The 19,635-nt window shown below is 49.9% G+C and overlaps 2 protein-coding genes across 4 annotated transcripts in view; both read right to left on the bottom strand.

Moving 5' to 3' along the window:
* Nucleotides 1–5,910: 5,910 nt before the first annotated feature.
* Nucleotides 5,911–19,409, bottom strand: RNF112 (ring finger protein 112). 3 transcript variants are annotated; one of them, XM_054535534.2, is made up of 16 exons: nt 19,294–19,409; nt 19,086–19,126; nt 17,975–18,260; nt 17,609–17,815; nt 17,342–17,473; nt 17,072–17,176; nt 16,609–16,659; nt 16,243–16,299; nt 16,088–16,162; nt 15,861–15,978; nt 15,541–15,710; nt 15,409–15,462; nt 15,155–15,229; nt 11,886–15,044; nt 11,709–11,810; nt 5,911–6,729 (listed from the first exon to the last, which is right to left on the bottom strand). In XM_054535534.2, exons 1-14 carry the CDS (start codon nt 19,345–19,347, stop codon nt 14,574–14,576), a joined length of 1,896 nt encoding a protein of 631 aa, XP_054391509.1. In that variant the 5' UTR covers nt 19,348–19,409; the 3' UTR covers nt 5,911–6,729; nt 11,709–11,810; nt 11,886–14,573. The 3 variants fall into 3 exon arrangements, with proteins under 3 accessions (XP_054391509.1, XP_054391510.1, XP_054391511.1); XM_054535535.2 differs by lacking the exon at nt 5,911–6,729 and having other exon boundaries at nt 10,457–11,810; nt 17,609–17,812; XM_054535536.2 differs by lacking the exons at nt 5,911–6,729; nt 17,609–17,815 and having other exon boundaries at nt 10,457–11,810.
* Nucleotides 19,386–19,635, bottom strand: part of MAPK7 (mitogen-activated protein kinase 7) — a 34,234-nt gene continuing 33,984 nt past the window's right edge. Inside the window, exon 9 of the transcript XR_010138083.1 lies at nt 19,386–19,509. The gene's annotated coding sequence lies outside the window, so the exon portion shown is untranslated. The remainder of the gene's footprint in view (nt 19,510–19,635) is intronic.

Here is a 19,635-nt window from a genome sequence, read left to right as displayed (position 1 = left end):
GCCAGGAGTATTAGCTACTTGTTCTGAATAAAGTCTGATAATAAGAGATTTGCAAATATTTTCCTAAAGAGCTCTATGGTCAGAAGTGGGCTTAATTAAAAGCTGATATTCAAGCTACATACATTTTTTTTTTAAAGGCCTTTCTGCTTTTTGGATCCTGTTTTAGGGATTTTTTTTTTCTAGTCAACTGAAACCCCACGTGTGTGTGTGTGTGTGTATGTGTATGTGTGTGTTGTGTTGTGTGTGTGTGTTTCTTTTTTTCTTCTTCTTCTTTTTTGAAACCCCTTTTTGAGTTATGTGCTTCCTTCCTTGAGAATTGTTCTCCCATTTACTTCTTTTTTTTTTTTTTTTGATGGCATCTCGCTCTCTTGTCCAGGCTGGAGTGCAGTGGTGCAACCTCTGCCTCCCTGGTTCAAGCTATTCTCCTGCCTCAGCCTCCCAAGTAACTGGGATTACAGACATGCACCACCACGCCTGGCTAATTTTTGTATTTTTAGTAGAGACGGCGTTTCACCACGTTGGCCAGGCTGGTTTCGAACTCCTGACCTCAGGTGATCTGCCCGCCTCGGCCTCCCAAAGTGCTAGGATTACAGGCATGAGCCACTGTGCCCAGCCTCTCCCATTTACTTCTAATCCTCCCTGCTTCTCCTTGTTTTGTCATCTTCAGTGCCACATAAAGGCATCTAGAAGGGACTTCTAATGACTCTGAGACCCTTGAGGAAAACAGAAAAAGGCTCCACTCACCCCCTTTCTAAAGTCTTCTGTTTTCCTTGAGAAATTCTTCCTCCAAAGAGTTGCAGGCAGGTTCCCCTCCATCTAAATCTCTGCTCCCTCTTGCATTGCATTGCATGATCTCTTCGGCTTTGTGGGGGTAGCAGGGATTACTCTGTGCTATGAGGGAACACAACCTTTGTGTGTGTGAGATAGCTGGCTGGTCACTGGTGAGGGCTGCAGTTTTGGAGATGGCTGACTGCAGCTGTTCGCAAGGGACTACTCATTTCTTTGGGTGTTTAGATAAGAAAGGTGCAGTGTGGACACTTGGAGGCTGTGGAAACACTCACCATCAAGGCACAGGACTCTCAAGAGAATGAGCTCAGCACAGAATGGGCTGATTGGCATTGGGTTGCTGTTGCAGTAAGGTGCACTGTGGAAGCATTGTACAAGACTTGGTCCTGACCGGGCACAGTGGCTCGCACCTGTAATCCCAGCACTTTGGGAGGCCGAGGGGAGCGGATCACCTGAGGTCGGGAGTTTGAGACCAGCCCAACCAACATGAAGAAACCCCGTCTCTACTAAAAATACAAAATTAGCTGGGCATGGTGGTGCATGCCTGTAATCCCAGCTACTCAGGAGGCTGAGGCAAGAAAACCAGTTGAACCCAGGAGGCGTATGTTGAGGTGATCGCACCATTGCACTCCAGCCTGGGCAACAAGAGCAAAACTCCGTGTCAAAAAAAAAAAAAAGACTTAGTCCTATGGAGTGTCCCTCTTTAGGGGGACCTGGGATTCAATGTAAAAATAAGATCCTTGGCTGGGCACGGTGGCTCACGCCTGTAATCTCAACATTTTGGGAGGCCGAGGCAGGCGGATCACCTGAGGTCGGTAGTTTGAAACCTGCCTGGCCAACACGGTGAAACTCCATCTCAACAAACAATACCAAAATTAGCCAGGCATGGTGGCAGGCACCTGTAATCCCAGCTACTCAGGAGGCTGAGGCAGGAGAATCACTTGAACTTGGGAGGCATAGGTTGCAGTGAGCCGAGATCAAGCCACTGCACGCCAGCCTAGGCAATAGAGTGAGTGAGACTCCGTTGCAAAAAAAAAAAAAAAGAGATCCTTGATTTTTGGGGATCTAGATGCTCTGCCTTCCAGCTGTGCTTGCTTTTCACATATTTATTTATTCATTTTATTTTATTTTTTAAATCGAGATGGAGTCTTGCTCTGTCACTCAGGCTGGAGTGCAATGGTGCAATTTCAGCTCATTGCAACCTCTGCCACCCGGATTCAAGCGATTCTCGTGCCTTAGCCTCCTGAGTAGCTAGGACTACAGGTGTGCATCACCACGCCTGGCTAATTTTTTGCACTGTTTTGTATTTTACAAATAAAATGGTCCCACTATGATTTGTCTGTGATAGAAAAGGGGGACTAGAGACAGAAAAATTATGTTTCAGAAAAAAACCACAGTACACCTGCTATTATTATTATTGGGCTGAATCTTGAAATCTTTCCAGCTACAAGTCTCCAGACTAGCGTTTTTCCATTTTTCTCCCATTTTTCTGACTTGGACTCACTGGAAATTAAAACTGTTTTTCTTGAAGCCCTGCATACTGAAGCTAGACAACTTGATATAAACTTTGGGATAAATCACCAGAGCAACTTAATGTAAATAGCCTTCATGCCTGCTGGTGTATGGGCTACTCAGAAAGGTTACTTGAACACCTGATTTGAACTACAGTCCAGAAAAATCTGTCAGCATGCCACCACACGCCGGGCGCAGTGGCTCAAGCCTGTAACCCCTGCACTTTAGGAGGCTGAGGCAGGTGGATCACCTGAGGTCAGGAGTTTGAGACCAGCCCTGACAACATGGTGAAAACCTGGTCTCTACTAAAAATATCAAAATTAGCCAGGCATGGTTGTGCACACTTATAATCCCAGCTACTCAGGAGGCTGAGGCAGAAGAATTGCTTAAACCCGGGAGGTGGAGGTTGCAGTGAGCCAAGATTGTGCCACTGCACTCCAGACCTATCCCATCTGCAATGCCACCTCCTAAAACTAGACAAAGCTGTTTAACCAAACTGACTTATTCTCAGTATGAAGAGTGATTTAAAAGAATATGGGAAAATGTATATAATTTGCTCTTTTCTGCTTATCTCAATTTGTTTTTCCCCTCCTTTGCCTATTTCTTATCTAACAACCTCTAACTTAAATCTCTTCAAAGCTATCAACTTGCCTTTTTTTTTTTCTTTGAGACACTGTCTTGCTCTGTCACCCAGTTTGGAGTGCAGAGACACGATCTTGGCTCACTGAAACCTCCACTTCCTGGGCTCAAGCAATCCTCCCACCTCAGCCTCCCAAGTGGCTGGACTACAGGCGCATGCACCACCACGCTTGGCTAATTTTTGTATTTTTTGTAGAGACAGGGTTTCACCATATTGGCCAGGCTGGTCTCAAACTCCTGAGCTCAGGAAATGCACCTGCCTCGGCCTCCCAGAGTGTGTGATTACAGGCGTAAGCCATTGCACCTGGCTTCAACTTGCCTTTCCATATGTGAAATTATCTGGAGGTAAAAGTCTCAAAGTGGGGACTGAAGAAAATAAAAATATTTCACCCCAAAATATACTTCCTTTTTTTTTTTTTTTGAGACGGAGTCTCACTCTGTTGCCCAGGCTGGAGTGCAGTGGTGCAATCTTGGTCCACTGCAAGCCCCGCCTCCCGGGTTCACGCCATTCTAACGCCTCAGCCTCCCAAGTAGCTGGGACTACAAACACCCACCACCATGCCCGGCTTATTTATTTATTTATTTATTTTGTATTTTTAGTAGAGGCAGGGTTTCACTGTGTTACCCAGGATGGTCTCGATCTCCTGACCTCGTGATCCACTCGCCTCGGCCTCCCAAAGTGCTGGGATTACAGGCGTGAGCCACCGCGCCCAGCCTATACTTCCTTGATATAGTTTAAGATGGCTATTCAGAAGGGCTGGAAATACAAAAATAACTAAAAAGCTGCCTTTTGTGGGGGAGATTTGATCTGTAGAGAAATCTGCACTGATGAAGCCGGGCCGTCTCTGAGGCCTTCCCTCATCCAGATCTGGGAAAGATTAACTGAGAGTCTGACACCTTTAAGTCTAAAAGAAACATTCACCATCTATTCTCTCTCGAGGGCCGCTACCTGTGAGGCTTCATCTACATAACAAGACCCTCTTTGCTAGCCAGGCCTCCTCTTCTTCCCCTCCATAACTGCCATAATCTGATCTACCACCCTACCACCGTAATCTGGTTTGGCTCATGCTCTGAGCCCTGATTCTTTCTGTAACCTCAAGAGGGTAAGTAAGCTTCTGAATCCCATTGAGGGGTTAGGATAATCACTGCGATTTTCCTTTTGTGCACATTAGTAAATTTCTATGTTATTCCTCATATTAATCTGCCTTTTGTGAGTTGGTTTTTCAGTAAACATTCAGAGGGTGAAGGGGAAGTTTTCCCTTGGCCCCTAGAGTCATTTGACTTATTTTTATGTCCCCCATACCGTGATAGCTATCTTACCAGTGCATAAACCTGGCACTTGTAGGTGTGCCATGGGACTAGCTGTGAACAAGCATTATTATCCAATGCCTATATTGTGCTTGGGAGATGCAATCTCCTAAACTCTGCTATCTCAACAGACTTTGATCAAATAGATGATCATGGTTGTACAATGTTGATTTAGTCTGGATATTTGTCCTTGCCCAAATCTCAGGTTGAATTGTAATCCCCCATGCTGGAGGTGGGGCCTGGTAGAAGGTGTTTGGATCTTGGGGCTGGATCCCTCATGGCATGGTGCTGTCTTCCTGATAGTGAGTTCTTGCGAGATCTGGTCACTTAAAAGTGTGTGGTACCTCCCCCCACCCCGCTCCACTGCCCGCCCATGCCACGACCTGCCTCACTTGCTCCTGCTTTTGCCATGTGATGTGCCTGTTTCCCCTTCGCCTTCTACCGTGATTGAAAGCTTCCTGAGGCTTCACCAGAAACCAGGCAGATGCCAGTACCATGCTTCCTGTAAAGCCTGCAGAACCATGAGCCAATTAAACCTCTTTTCTTTATAAATTACCCATTCTCAGGTATTTCTTTATAGCAGTGTAAGAACAGCCTAACACAAATGGTAATAAAAGAAGACACTGGGCTCCAATGTGATTTATCTGACTTTTCTGTTAAAAATTCAGCTTTGACCTGTTAAATAAAATTTATAGGATGCAATTAGTCTGGAGTGAGCTTCTGCACTAGGCCGAAAAGACCAAACCAAAATAGGATTCTTCATGCTGAAGTTCCACACCAACAAGCCAAAACTAAATTGTTTATCTGACCTTCCAGGGACTCAGGACACACAGGGATAATAGCCAAATCCCGAAACAGGCCAGTTTTAGCCAGCATGATAGGACATCCCCTCTGCTTTAAACTTTGCAGATGCTCCCAATAAACCCATCCTAAATTAAAAATATTACAAATTAAGTCATTTTAAGTTGGGGACCATCATACAAGGAAAGTCACTTTGAAACCACTCATCTGCTTTTTGTTCTCTGTTTCTGCTTTCCACAGCCCTTTTCTGCCTATCAAGCCAAACCTCCTCGTTCAGCTCATCGGAACACTCATTCTGTTTTACAAGAATGAGTTATTGCCCAATTCTTGAGTCACAAATAAAAGCCGATTAAGATTTTTAAACTTGTGCTTTTTGTCTTTTGACAGATCACATTTGCTGATGGGTCACATACAGGATGCAAACAGCCAACTTAGGCTTCCTATGCTGTGGTAGCTGCTCATGAAATTGTGGGAGCTTATTTTGCCTGGAATCAGTTCAGCACAATTCAAGTTAATGAATAGCTTACATTTACTAGGGCTTGGCTCAGGACTTCAAACAAATGGACGTACTGATATAGTAAATGTCTGTTTAGTGTCAGTCATGCAACAGGGAAGATTCTGAAAAATAGGAGATTCTTGACTTTGACAGGAAGTAAACTATCTCAGAAAATTAAGAGCTGGCTCACACCTGTAGCCCTAGCACTTTGGAGACCAAGGTAGGAGGATCACTTGAGCCCATTTCAAGTCTACAGTGAGTCGTGTTCATGCCAATGCACTCCTGCCTGGGCAACAGAGCAAAGAGACTCCGTCTTAAAGGAAAAAAAAAAAAAAAAGAAAGAAAAGCAAAAGAAAAGAAAATTAAGACCTGAGTGTTTAGAGACATTACACTGTAGCATTCACATGGGCAAAACAATGCCATTTCTAAAGGAAATAATTTTGCTGAAGAGCAGCAAAGGCCGCTCTTCAAATACGGCAGACCCAAACTTAGAAGTCCCACTTTTTTTTCTTTCTTTTTTTTCAGACAGGGTCTTGCTGTGTCGCCCAGGCTGAAGTGCAGTGGTGTGATCTCGGCTCACTGCAATCTCTGCCTCCTGGGTCCAAGAGATTCTCCTGCCTCAGCCTCCCAAGTAGCTGGGACCATAGGCATGCGCCACCAAGCCCGGGTAATTTTTGTAGTTTGGGTAGAGATGGGGTTTAGCCATGTTGCCCAGGCTGGTCTCGAACTCCTGGACTCAAGTGATCTGCCTGCCCCCACCTCCCAAAGTGCTGGAATTACAGGTGTGGCCCTCCATGCCCGGCCAGAAGTCTCACTTTTAACATAAGTAACTTTTATTTACTCTCAAAACTATGCATCACAAAAGGAAATCGACAAATGGAATAAGAAAGGGGCTAAAAAAATCTGACTGGACTATGGGAATTAGCTAACAAAATAATATTGTACCATGGTTCCCATTTGCTTGATTAGTAATGTTGTGTCATCAACAAAACCATCCCCCAGTGAAAAGGGATCTTAAAGGCACTCCACTTCACTATGCCTGCTGAGCAGGTAGCATCATCCAAAACGTTGATGTGCAGGTTGTTGATGGGATTCTCTTAAGGCCACTCCCCAGGTACATACAGAAGGTTCTCTTCCACCAGCTTCACCAGGGACCTCACAGCAGCTGGATTCTGTAGAACTAAGGCCTGTGGAAGGCAAAATATTTTTGCCACGTTATGTTTTCTAGGATGTCCACATAGCCCATAGTCTATTGTGGTTCAGGAATGATGCAAATCATGCTGTCATACTCACTGTTACCCTCAGTCCTCTGGACAAACAGAGCAGATGAATTGGACTCTAAAACCTCATTTAGAAATCTGCTGGCCTAAAATGGCCTCATGCTTTAGTGCTAGCCTTGTTAAAAATGAGAGCAACCCTGCAAGCAAGCACAGTATTGCTCCCTTTGAAATTATGTTTGGCAGTCCTAGGAATTGGGTCTGAGACCATGTCCTGGGCCCAATTTAACTGAATCCTCTCATAATCATGTTCTGTACTTAAAAGGGCTTCTCTCTTCCCTGCAGACATAAAACCAGAAGGATTCAGAAGGATCTGCCAAAGGAAATCTGCCACCCCATCAACGATCGATGATTTCATGTACATAAGGGTGTTCTAGAGGAAAGATGGCTGTCACCACCCTGCGAGGGACCCTTTCACATGTTCTGATATGATTATCAAGGTGAAAGAAAAATCCATCTGGATTCATGCTTTCAACTGGATTTGGATTCCCACAAGGACTTGAAACTTAAATCTTCTAGAATAAATGATATTGGTACTGAATTCAACTGAAAAGAACTATTTTTGTGAACTTATTATTACTATTATCATAAACAGCCCTGCTGGCCTATTCACAGCAGTGATGATTTCAATTACTTTAAGACTCATAATTTACTAGAAACAAACATGTTATTTGCAACACTACTTTTCTTTCTGTACTCCCAGTAATGGTCCCCACAATTATTTATTTCCCATCTGCTCTATATTGTGTTTTCAGGATAGATATGGCCCAAATTTATAAGACCAACAATCTGATTGTCGTCAGAGTGAAGGTGGGACCATCTTTTTTTTTTTTTTTTTGAGACGGGGTTTTGCTCTTGTCACCCAGGCTGCAGTGCAATGGCACGATCTCGGCTCACTGCAGCCTCCACCTTGCGGGTTCAAGCGATTCTTCTGCCTCAGCCTCCCGAGTAGCTGGGATTTCAGGCACCCTCCACCATGCCCGGCTAATTTTTTTTTTTTTTTTTTTTGAGATGGAGTCTTGCTCTGTCACCCAGGCTAGAGTGCAGTGGCCTGATCTCAGCTCACTGTAACCACCACCTCCCAGGTTCAAGCAATTCTCCTGCTTCAGCCTCCCGAGTAGCTGGGATTACAGATGCCTGCCATTGCACCTGGCTAATTTTTGTATTTTTAGTAGAGACAGGGTTTGACCATGTTGGCCAGGATGGTCTCGATCTCTTGACCTCGTGATCCACCCGCCTTGGCCTCCCAAAGCGCTGGGATTACAGGCGTGAACGCCTGGCTAATTTATGTATTTTTAGTAGAGACAGGGTTTCACCACGTTGGCCAGGCTGGTCTCGAACTCCTGACCTCAGTGATCCACCTGCCTAGGCCTCCCAAAGTGCATTTTTGGGAACACTAACATAACTAATATGCATCACAATACTCAAGCCCTACGTTTGACACGAAATGTCTGAGGCTAAGTAGTTTGCATAACCAGAATTGCATCCCCTAGGCTCTCCCATTATGAAATCTGATTATTAAGAGGCTTATTTGAGGCCATACAAGGACAAAAGGAAACGTTAAATACAGTCCTTGGAGGAATAGAAATAGACAAGCGTAGCTAATGCTTGTTGATACTGATACTTTCAATAATAAACTTAATGCTTTGAGACAATTACAAAAACACATAATACAATTGCAATGGCAACGGCCAAAAATTCAGAATTGGACTGTTGAGAAGTAATGTAATGCCCAAACAAAAATTCACCACAAGGATCTCAGAGGGATTTGGCAATAAAGCAGCTTAGCAATTAGCTAGAAAAAAGCTCTGAGATTTCATCACTCGTTCAGCATGACATACTGCTATCATAATAAAACTATTGATTGGACTGATGTGGAAAATGGCCGATGGGTGGGTTTGTCCTCAAGACTTAACGTAATAAGAGCTACGCACATGGCCGGGCATGGTGGCTCACACCTGTAATTCCAGCACTTTGGGAGGCCGAGGCGGGCAGATCTGAGGTCGGGAGATTGAGACCAGCCTGACCAACATGGCGAAACCCTGTCTCTACTAAAAGTACAAAATTAGCTGGGCGTGGTGGTGCATGCCTGTAGTTCCAGCTACTCAGGAGGCTGAGGCAGAATTGCTTGAACCCGGGAGGCAAAGGTTGCGGTGAGCCGAGATTACGCCATTGCACTCCAGCCTAGGCAACAAGAACAAAATTCCATCTCAAAAAAAAAAAAAAAAAAAAAAGAGAAAAAGAAAAGGAAAAAGAAAAGTCTTAAAATTTTAGATAGGTGCTGCAGGTAAGCCACTCCTTAGTCTTAGATTGGGTAAGACTTTGTAAGCAACTACAAAATGATACTCAAATAGTTAACTGCATGAAAGAGCAAGTGATAAAGACAGCACAGCAGTTTGTAACATTAATGTGTGCCGAAGGAGAATTTTTGCACATTGCTAATCAAGTTTGCTTTAACCATTCACCATTAGTATGATGTGTTTAGAGGTTTTTCCCCGAGGTGCATATTCTACTGACTGTTAAATTCATCCCATTGAGATCCTGATCATTGCTTTTACAACAGGCTGAATGTTTATGTACACCCAAAATTCATATGTTGAAATCCTAACTAACCCCAAGGTGATGGTATCAGGAGGTGGGGTCTTTGGGAGGTGATTAGGTCATAAAGACAGAGAACTCATGAATGGGATTAGTGGCCTTGTAGAAGAGAGCCCCGAGACACCCTTCACTCCTTCCAGCATGTGAGGTGAAAGTGAGAAGATGTAAGTCTATGAGGAAACAGGCCCTCACCAGACATCAGATCTGCGGGAGCCTTGTTCTTGGAGTTCCAGCTTCCAGAACTATAAGAAATAAATTTTTGTTGTTTATAAGCCAGTCAGTCTATGATGTTTTGTTCTAACAGTCTGATCAGCTTTGCTGTTTTACTGTGGGCTCGCTGAGTATTTTAATGGCTGCAAACTGCCCAGAGAAAGGTTAAAAAAAAAAAGCAATGGAGATCATTAGTAAATTATAGCATTACTGACCCGGCATGGTGGCTCACGCCTGTAATCCCAGCACTTTGGGAGGCCAAGGCGGGTGGATCACGAGGTCAGGAGATCAAGACCATCCTGGTTAACACGGTGAAACCCCATCTCTACTAAAAATACAAAAAATTGGCCGGGAGTGCTGGCAGGCACCTGTAGTGCCAGCTACTCGGGAGGCTGAGGCAGGAGAATGGTGTGAACCCGGGAGGCGGAGCTTGCAGTGAGCTGAGATCATGCCACTGCACTCCAGCCTGGGGGACAGCAAGACTCCATCTCAAAATAAATAAATAAATAAATAAATAAATAAATAAATAAATAAATTACAGTATTATTATAAAATAATAATACCCAGCACTTTGGGAGGCTGAGACGGGCAGATCACGAGGTCAGGAGATCGAGACCATCCTGGCTAACACGGTGAAACCCCGTCTCTACTAAAAATACAAAAAAAGTAGCCGGGCATGGTGGTGGGCGCCTGTAGTCCCAGCTACTCGGGAGGCTGAGGCAGGAGAATGGTGTGAACCTGAGAGGCAGAGCTTGCAGTGAACTGAGATCGCGCCACTGCACTCCAGCCTGGGCGACAGAGCGAGACTCCGTCTCAAAAATATAATAATAATAATAATGATAACAAAGGGGGGGAAACTATAAAGGTAAATAAAAATAAGATGGCATTTGTTTTGTTTCCAAAAGGAAAAGAGACCCCTTCTTCCCCTCCCCTTTCTTAGAACATTTCCTTGAGAAAGCCTGTATTTGTAAATCCTTCCTCTGTTCCTTCAGATACTTATGCAAGTCTTTTTAAAGTTTAAATAAATCTTTTACCAGAATTAAAACCCAAAACTGTTTTTCTGAAAAGCCTGGGAGCCCCCTCTCGTAAGTGTAACATCAAGGACGACAGTGCCCCATGTTGCTGTCACCAAGGGTGTGTCAAGACGCACCTAGGTGCCTTGCACAACCTGCTTTTTTTTTGAGACAGAGTCTCACACTGTCGCCTGGCCTGGAGCGCAGCGGTGTGATCTCGGCTCACTGCAACCTCCACCTCCCGGGTTCAAGCGATTCTCCTGCCTCAGCTTCCAAAGTAGCTGGGATTACAGGTGCCCACCACCACACCTGGCTAATTTTTTGTGTTTTTAGTAGGGACAGGGTTTCACTATGTTGGCCAGGCTGGTCTTGAACTCCTGACCTCATGATCTGCCCACCTCGGCCTCCCAAAGTGCTGGGATTACAGACGTGAGCCACTGCGCCCGGCCAACAACCTGCATTTCCTAGAGATTCAAATTGCTTTATTTTCCCTACAGAAAAAGGCACTAATTAGCACAGATGACCACCCCAATCACCAGGTGAATTAGGTAAGCTGTAAGCGCACGTATAGCAAACGACGCTGTGGAGCTCTCTCTCACCTGAGTTCAAGTCCTCACACATGACAGCATGTGTGTAACGGGTTGTAGCTGCTTGACTACATAAATAGGGGGATTTCTGACTGTCTTTATGATTGCGTTAGCTGATAATACATCCATGTGTTTAATGCTTATTCAATCACAGAACTAGTATTTTCTTTATTTTCCACATTTGTGGAGAGAATATTCTGGGTTGGCAGATTTTATTTAAAATAATGTTTTTCCTCGATAGCACAAGGTCTGTCTTCCAAGTTGCCGTAGGCAACAATTTTAGCAAACGTTCTGCTGTGACATAAAATGCTTTTCCTTACTGCCCAGCCCCCAACTGGTGATACTTTACCTGTCTGTTACAGCATCACTCCATTTCAAAGAACCCATTTCTGTGTGTGTTAGAGTAGGGTGGGCAATAGTGTACTAAGTCAACCTAGATGTTGCATCCCCTTCATGCAGTAAAAGTTTATTCCTTGCTCACGGCGTGGTTTGATGAGAGCCAGTGGAGTCGAGGGCTTATTCCTGATCCAAGCAGTCAAGGGCCTTCAGGTCGCAGGTTCCTCTTGTCTTGCAGTACTGCCATCTGCAACGAGGGAGGCCTCAGAAACAGGAACCATACAGCAAGTCACCAAACCTCTAACCCAATCTTGGAACCTACCAATCTTGGAATCTGCAGTGGGTCACAGAAGGGAAACCAGCCAGACGTCAGCACGCTGCTGAGACCTCGGTCAATGAGTCACCTGGGCTCTTGCGAATTACAGAATCAATGTTGGAAGCCTAGGAAGCCAACTAATCAGGTTTGGAACCCAGAAGCCTGGTCGTCTTGGAGTCTGGAGAGGCTTGAAGGCTCCACTGAGCCAGGGATTTGGCACCAGAACTCTTGGGGTCAAGTCCTGGCCTATCTCTGACTAGCTGCTTCCACTGAGACACATTATTTCTCTCAGCTTCAGTGTCCTCCTCTGTAAAAATGTGTGTTCTACATACTGCTTGAGATGATTTCAAGGCTTAAGGGAGATAATGTTTGAGGAAATGTTTTGAAAGCTACAAGGCACAAGACAAACACCACTTAATATTACTCATCTTGTCTCTGCAGAGACATCCCTCACTGGGCCAACCTCTTCCCATCTGTGCAAAGAGTCGGGAGAGGTAGACACTGAACTGTTGTTCCTTCCAGTGCTGCCGGGTGGAATTCTAGCCATGTAACACCCTCCCTCGCTGAGTCTCTGGGCCCCCTCATCCTGAGCCTCCAAAGTCTAAAAGGTTTCATAGCTCATGTGTCCACCAGATGACAGTGGAAGGGCTCAGAAAGATGCTTCCAGAAAGCCTTTCTCCACAAACACTACACAAAGCTAAGACCCTGTTCCCACCCTTGGCTCAGACCCTAAAAAAGAGAGTCACTCTCATTTGTCTTTACCCCACTCAACCCCACCCTGGCTTTGGGATTTCTCTACATTCTGTATTTTGTCCCCAGCCTGTTAACTATAGCTTCACTGCTGAGCCATCTGTTCTAGACCATGTTGCTGCCTCTGCCCACCACACACTTCCCTGGAGCTGGACCTGATCAGCCAGAAGAAGCATCTGAAAAGGAGCATCTCAATTTCAGCACAGTCGACCTTAACAAAATAACTTCGGGAAGTGCACCAGCTTGGGAACCAGGACTTCGGGGTTCCCCTGCTTCTGTCATCAGCAGCTGCACAGGCTTATCTGAGACTTTCTCTGGGTGTGCACCTACAAAATGCCAGGATTGGATGCAGTGACTGCTGTTGTGGTTCTGAGACGGGGAGCTGGGGAGCTGGGGAGCAGGGCTGGGAGGAGAATCAGTCGGGTGAACTCCTGGCTGGCTGAGCCCTGCAGAAGTGGTCCTGGGCTCCTCCTTCCTTCAAAGCTTGACCAAGTTCTCTCTGCTTATGTCTCCATTCTGTCCTCTTGCTGGGACAGGTGCTTGTTGACTGCCTGTTGACAGGATCATGGGAAGCAGTTTCTCAGAGAGGAGACAAGAGGAGCGGAACCCCAAGTCCTAGTGGAAGAGCCTGCAAAGGTGCCCATATCCACTTGGCCTTGGCTTGAGGCCTCTTGCAGCCACTGAATGGGGACCTCTGATGTTCACTTCCCTGGATCTCTTGAATTCCAATCTCCCCCTTCCCATATGTGCATTCCAGCAATGGATCTCATTGGTTCACCTGCTCCCACCATGAAGTCATCTGAGGGTCAAATTCTGTTTCAATAATATACTGGGAAGCTGACATTCACATACACACATTTTATTTTTCGTAAAATAAAGGATAATGTGCCCACCCATACCCTGTAAGTTTCATAGCCTAGAAGTCAGTTTCATAGCCTAGAAGTCTTCCTAGTAGTCAGATTTTCTGTCCCCCAGAGGGAGAACTCCCGCACCCCCAGTTCCCAGGGGGCCTGGTGTTTGAGGAGCTGCATCAAGCTGCATCTTCTTACAAGCCCAGGGGAGAAAGGATGTGTTTAAGGATAGAAATTGTTCATTTTGTTTTCCTTTGCAAGATTTTGATAGAATCTAGTATAAAGGCTGTCTGGCTTAGCTCAGAATGCAAGAAAAGGTGTTATTCTTTGGCATTTGGGCATTTCACAGAGGGCATGGGCACTCCCCCATCTAAACAGGCTTGAAAAAGGACACAGGCCCAAGAGAGGCCCTTGCGGAGGCCCAGCACAGAGTGGTTCAGGATGCACAGACAGGCTCTCTGGGGCTATGGGCCAGGAGTGGGGAAGCCACCTTAGTCCTGCTGGAGCAGATTTGGGAAGGGTCATGGGAGCAAGTTTCTCTGCTCTGGGGTCTGGGCCACAGCCTACCATGTCCCATCTCTCTGGTTCTGCCCAGTGTTCCTTCCTTCCTGTCATCCCCAGCACCTCATCAGTGCTCCCCGCTCCTGAACACCATGGTCAATCATCCTGGGGCTTCTCACATCTGTGAAAGAACAGGTCTCTCGACCACCTAGGGGTAGACTTCCAGGATGGTGCCTGCTTAACTTTCCCACGATCCAGGGTCATCGGGGAAATGAGCCAGGTGGGGAGGGTGGAGCCTCACTTGCAGCCAGAAACCCTGGGATGTAGCCTATCTGTGACAAGGGCAGATCAGCAACCATCTGCAACCAGAAACAGGCCGGGTGTTCTATCCACTGCTCCCAGATGCTGCCTCTCAGGTTCCAAGAGCCACCTTGAGTCCCAGCTCAGCTGCCACCCAGACACCGAGCATCCAACCAGGGCAGTGCAGTACATGGGGGTACCTTGGAATCCCTGGCATCACCCTCCCCCCACCTGCCCCTCTTCTTCATCCCCACCTGACATCTCTCTTGTCCTTCAATACCTCCTGGGGCTGTTACTCTTCCTGGAGAAGGGGCTCTCGGTCCCCTTCCAGAAGTCTCTCATCCTCCTCCTTCTCCATGCAGCCCACTGTGGCAGCCAACCCAGCGCCCACGCCACCCCCAACCACGGCGGCCCCTGTGGCCCCCACGGCAGCTCCAGCAGCCACCATCCCAGCCTCTGCAGCCAGTGCAGCTGCTGCCATGCCAGCACCCACCACGCCCCCTGCCAGGCCCATGAGCCCGGCCCCCACAGCACCCCCCACAGCAGCTAGGTGGCCACAGAAGCGCATCGTGTAGGAGTCCATGAAGGCCTTGGCCGTGGCCTGCAGCTCAGCTTCCAGTGCCTCCAAGGTCTGATCTCTCCCCTTGCAGAGTAAGGCCACACCATGGCGGGCCAGAATGGCATCTTTCTGGGTGGAGAGGAGGTTCCGCATGGTGTCTGGCAGGACCCGCAGCGCAGAGAATATGCGCTTCGTGGCTATGTCCTGTGACAGGGAGGGAAAAAGGTGCCCTGACCAGGAGTCCCAGGTATCCTCTCCCTGACCTGGACCCTGCCCGGCCCACACCTGCCTCCCATGCAGGCCCCGGGGCTCACCTGCTGCCTCACATATTCCTCGAACTCCTTCTTGGCAGCTTCCACCTTCCTCAGGTCATGCAGCTGAGCAGCCATCTGTCCACGGGAAAACCCAGGCTGCCTCCTTCCTTCTTCCTCAGCCAGGGGTGCTGCTTGTTTCCTCATCTCCACTCCCAGGGCACACAGACCCCTACCCCAGAGGCCTCGGCACAGCCCCCACCTCCCTGCCTCCCCTGCCTCCCTACCAGAATACTGGATCCCCCAGGGGCTCATACCTCATCCGGAGAGGTGAAACCGGGCCCTGTCCTCCCCATCCATCCTGAGAGGTTCTGCGGAGATACCATCGCTGGGGTCAGGGAGAGCAGGGGCCCAGCCGAGTCGCCTGGGTCTCCAGGGAGTTTTCACACCTTGATTTCCTGAGCTAGCTGCTGCCCCGTGAGCAGGCGTCTGTCCCCCCTGGCCACGGCGCGCCCCTCGTTCCAGTACCCCTGGCAGCGGCTCTTAGCGTGCTGGGGGGCCGCACTCAGCACATCTGAGACGTAGGCCCCCAGAAGGTGACGGAAGTCATCATCTGTGTCTGAGGGAGAGATGTGCATGCTGAGAGACTGCGGGCTTTGGGAGGAGAAGGGGTGTCAGAGGCCAGGAGAGGTGGGTGCTTCAAGGGGCTCGGTTGCTGGAGGGGAGCTGGGAGCAGCGCAAGAGAGGTTCAGCTCTCAGGGACACTCACCACCAGGGCTTGTGTGGCCTTGGTTCATCCGCCGCCTCCCCGGGGCAGGCAAGAGGCAGCAACGGGCTCGCTTCCCTTGCAGCAGCTCCTGCACCTTGGGGTATCTGCCAGACAATCTCTGTGAGGCAGCAAGAGGAGTGTTCTGAGCTAGGAGGTCCAGCCTCCCATGCCTTCCCCACCTCTGCCCTGTCCATGGCCCCTCCACCCCATCCACTTGCACCACTCACCTGGAAGATGTTGCCTACATGCCCCTGCCCTGCCTTGTTGGGGTGGGATGAGTCACGAACTAAGAGGTCCAGATGCTGGAAGAGAAGGGGTCCTGACACCAGCAACTGGGGGTGGCGGGGCCTGGGGCCAATGAATCCAGAGATAGGTGTCTCACCTGGATTGGCACCATCCCATAATGCTTGCCCATCACCTCGGCCACGTGGACAAACATCTGGGGGTGGGACACAGACAGCATCAGGGCTGGGCCACTTTGAGGACTATGGTGTACCCCAAGCCTGTCTCCCCACCTCCCTACGCCTGCTATAGGAGCTAGGCTTCCCCTTTTGCAGCCTGGGGTTCTCCTGCCTCTCCCCAAACCACACATCTCATGCTTTACTCTCCACCCTCCCCCTTCAACACTGTTCAAGTGTCATAAAACCCTAGGCCAGACCAGGAGGGCACCTAGTTCCTTTGGGTCCAGCCCCTGGCCTAGTGGGGAGGGTGGGGGTGGGGGATGCCCCAACATCAGAGGTCTCTGTACCTCCAGATAGTCCAGGTCTGTATCCTTCAGCTCCTGGGAGGTGCTGAGGATCTGGAATCAGAAAGAACAACATGTACGAGGGATTACAGAGGCCGGGGGACTTCACTGGGGAAGGCCCTGGTGAGTGGGGAGCTCGCAGGCAGCCTGTGGGCCTCAGAGCATGGGAGAGGCCAGTATGGGGACCTCGAAGGCTGCAGGGCTGGGCTGGCCTCAAGGCCGGAGACAGGCCTGGAGGGTATTGTGATCTATCAGGTCTTTAGCTGCCTTGGGACCATCAGCCCACTTTTAGGGATAACCCACGTTCCCACCTTCACCGACTAGGAGCACCTTCCCCCTTCTGAGGCAGACCCAGAACCTATGAGGACCCCAGACACCAAAGCCTGTGAGATGCTCTGGCCTTCAGGAAGCTGAGCTGGAGAAGGGTGTGTGGGGTGGGGATGCCAACATCAGCGCCCCCCATCACCTGGTAGGAGCTCAGCATCGTGGTGAGAGCACAGAGCTTGATCCTTGTTTCCCTGCTCAGCTCAGGGCTCATGGCATCCCCTGTGTCCACCAGGAACACCGCCACCTATGCAAGGGGTAGGGGAAGACCCAAAGGGCCAGGCCTGCCTTGTTCTCCCACATTCTTCCCAACCCTGCCCCTTCCCATCCCCATCTTCTATCCTCACCCCAGAGATGCCCTTCTTGATTCCCCTTCCCATCCCTGACCTCCTTCTGCCACTTCCCCCCTCACCTTCTTCCCTTCTTTCCCCAGCAAGAAGGGGTGGCTCCACATCCATATGCCCCTGGCGAGGCCATTGGCGCCCCACCTGCAGCCCTGCAGGGATGCCTCTCCTCCTCTCAGCCGGCCGCCCTCACCAGACTCCTGCAGGGGAGAGAAGGGAGAGCATCAGTTGGTCGGTTCCTTGTCCCCACAGACCAGAATACCAGACCCAGCTTCCCCCAGGCAGGAACCCCCATCCTTGCTCCCCGCCCCCCTCCTGCCCCGCCCCGCCCTCACCAGGCCCGGCAAGCCCTGAAGCAAATGGTTGAGGAGGAAGGACTTCCCTGAGTGCTGCTCCCCCAGGACAGCGAGGAGGCAGACCGGGGTGTCCCTGGCCAGAGGGTGCTTCAGGCAGCGGTTGATGGCCCCCATCCTAAGGATGAGCCCCCCAGAGGCATTGACGCGAACCAGCAGCAGCGGCTCCGCCCTCACAGGACACGTCTCCTGGGCCAGGAGAAGAGAGGGGCCCCTGAGCATCCAGGACCAGCTCCTGACCCTGGAATGTGTTCAGCCTGGAGCTCTGGGTCCTGTCCTGATGTTCTAGAATAGGGCCAAAGCCACCCCCTCCTCTTGGGTCTGACTGATTAGGCCCAGTTCCCAGACCTGCAGTGCAGGGGGCAGCGACCGCTGCGGCAGGAGCTTCATCTTCTCGCCCAGGCTCCGGAGGCCCCTCTTCTGCTTGCATATCTTCCGGCACTCAGGACAGCAGGGCGGCTCACAGCCCGGGACACGGTGTGTGCTGAAGCACCGTATGCAGAAGTCGTGGCCACAGTCCAGCGAGATGGGGTCGCGCAACCTCTCCAGGCAGATGGAGCAGGTGGGGAGCTCCCGGGGCGCCATGGGCTGGGGCCCCAGGCCCAGCTCCAACTTGGGGAAAGGCGTATGGGACCTGCGGGGCAAAACAGGCCATTGAAAAGCAGGATGTCTATTGGGGACGGGGGTACCGGCCAGGGTTGTGGTGGAAGACTGATGGCTTGGGAGTGGAGGTCCCTTTGTGCCAACCCAATTTCCATCGGTGCCTCCATGGACAGGCGGAGCTGCTCCCAGAGAGGCCAAGCTCTGCCCGTTCCTCACTGACATGTGTCCTAGGACGTAGGGGCCTCAGAGTGGGGACAGCAGAGCAATGGTGAGAGAGTCTGAGAGGGAGAAAATCTGAGTGGAACAGACTCCACCACATCCCAGCCATGCAAATGCGAGCAAGTTCCTTCCCCCTCTGGGCCTCAATTTCCTAACTGTCCCAATGGAGAGGATAGCAATACCCCTCATGGGGCCATTGGGGTGGCCATCCGAGAGGAGGCATGTGCAGCTGTCTGCACAGTGCCTGGTGCAAATGCTTGGGAAGAGCCTCTCCCGGCGTTCTGCAGCGGGGCTCCCTCCATGAGGTGCTGACTTCAGCCAGGCCCCCAGGGATGATACCCTCCACAACCCCATGCTGCAGGGACAGTGAGGAGAAGGCATGAGCCTGTGCTGCAGTTGGGCAGATGGCTCTGGATCTTAGAAGATTCCTTCCGCTCTCTGCTCTGAGCTGGCATCTGCCTCCCTGCAGCACCCACCTGCTTCTTCCTGTCCCTCCCTCCACAGCCTGGCAAATCCAGCCTCAGGCGGACAGCCCTCCCGGCTGGGCTGCCAGGCTCTGTGTTCCGGGACCGGCCATTTCAACTGACCTGCCTGGCCTCACTGCACCCATCCCAGCCTGGAAGGCCCTGCTACTTACCAACTGTTGCCACTGTTTCCCATGAAGCTCTGTTTTCTCTCCTTGGAGAAATAAAAAAAAAAAAAAGATTTAGAACAGAATCCAGACTTCTATCTTCACCCTGGGTTTCCAGGGACCCCTCATCCTCCCCACCACCGGCCCATCCCCCAGCCCAAGGAGGGCCCTTCCCACCCCACTCTCCTTCCCGATCTTAGGACTGAAGACTTGCCCGTTTGCCAAGCCGATGACAAAAGGAAGTGACTGACAAGGCGGGCCTCGGCATGGGAGGTTGGGATGGGGAGAGGGTCCGGATGCAGAGGGGGAGGCCCCGAGACCTTCAACCAGAGGTAAGGATGCCTTTTCTCCCGGAAAGGCTAGCAGGCTGCGGCAGGTGGAAGGTGAGGTCGGGGGATGGTATCCCCGAGGAGCTGACTCCCGGTCAGAGCTGGAAAAGAAATGTGACAGTCGGGAAAGAGGAGGCTGCTGCTGGACTCACCCCAGGGGGAGGAGACAGGGCTGCGGGTAGCAGGGCTCCGAGGAGGGAGGGATGGAGCCCGGCTCAGAATCCCTG

This window comes from Pongo abelii, chromosome 19, assembly GCF_028885655.2.
Source record: "Pongo abelii isolate AG06213 chromosome 19, NHGRI_mPonAbe1-v2.0_pri, whole genome shotgun sequence".
In the NCBI taxonomy this organism is placed as follows: domain Eukaryota; kingdom Metazoa; phylum Chordata; class Mammalia; order Primates; family Hominidae; genus Pongo; species Pongo abelii.
This window is presented reverse-complemented; position numbering and strand designations above follow the sequence as displayed.

Bases quoted from the DNA above. Each gene is read 5' to 3' on its own strand.
- RNF112 (XM_054535534.2), bottom strand. From the start codon at position 19,347: ATGCCGAGGCCCGCCTTGTCAGTCACTTCCTTTTGTCATCGGCTTGGC. The intron at 17,177-17,341 runs GTGAGGGGGGAA...CCCCTTGCATAG, and splicing joins TGGGGAAAGAAGGGAAGAAG to GTGGCGGTGTTCCTGGTGGA. The intron at 15,979-16,087 runs GTGAGTGGTGCA...GCTGCCTCACAG, and splicing joins ATGTAGGCAACATCTTCCAG to AGATTGTCTGGCAGATACCC.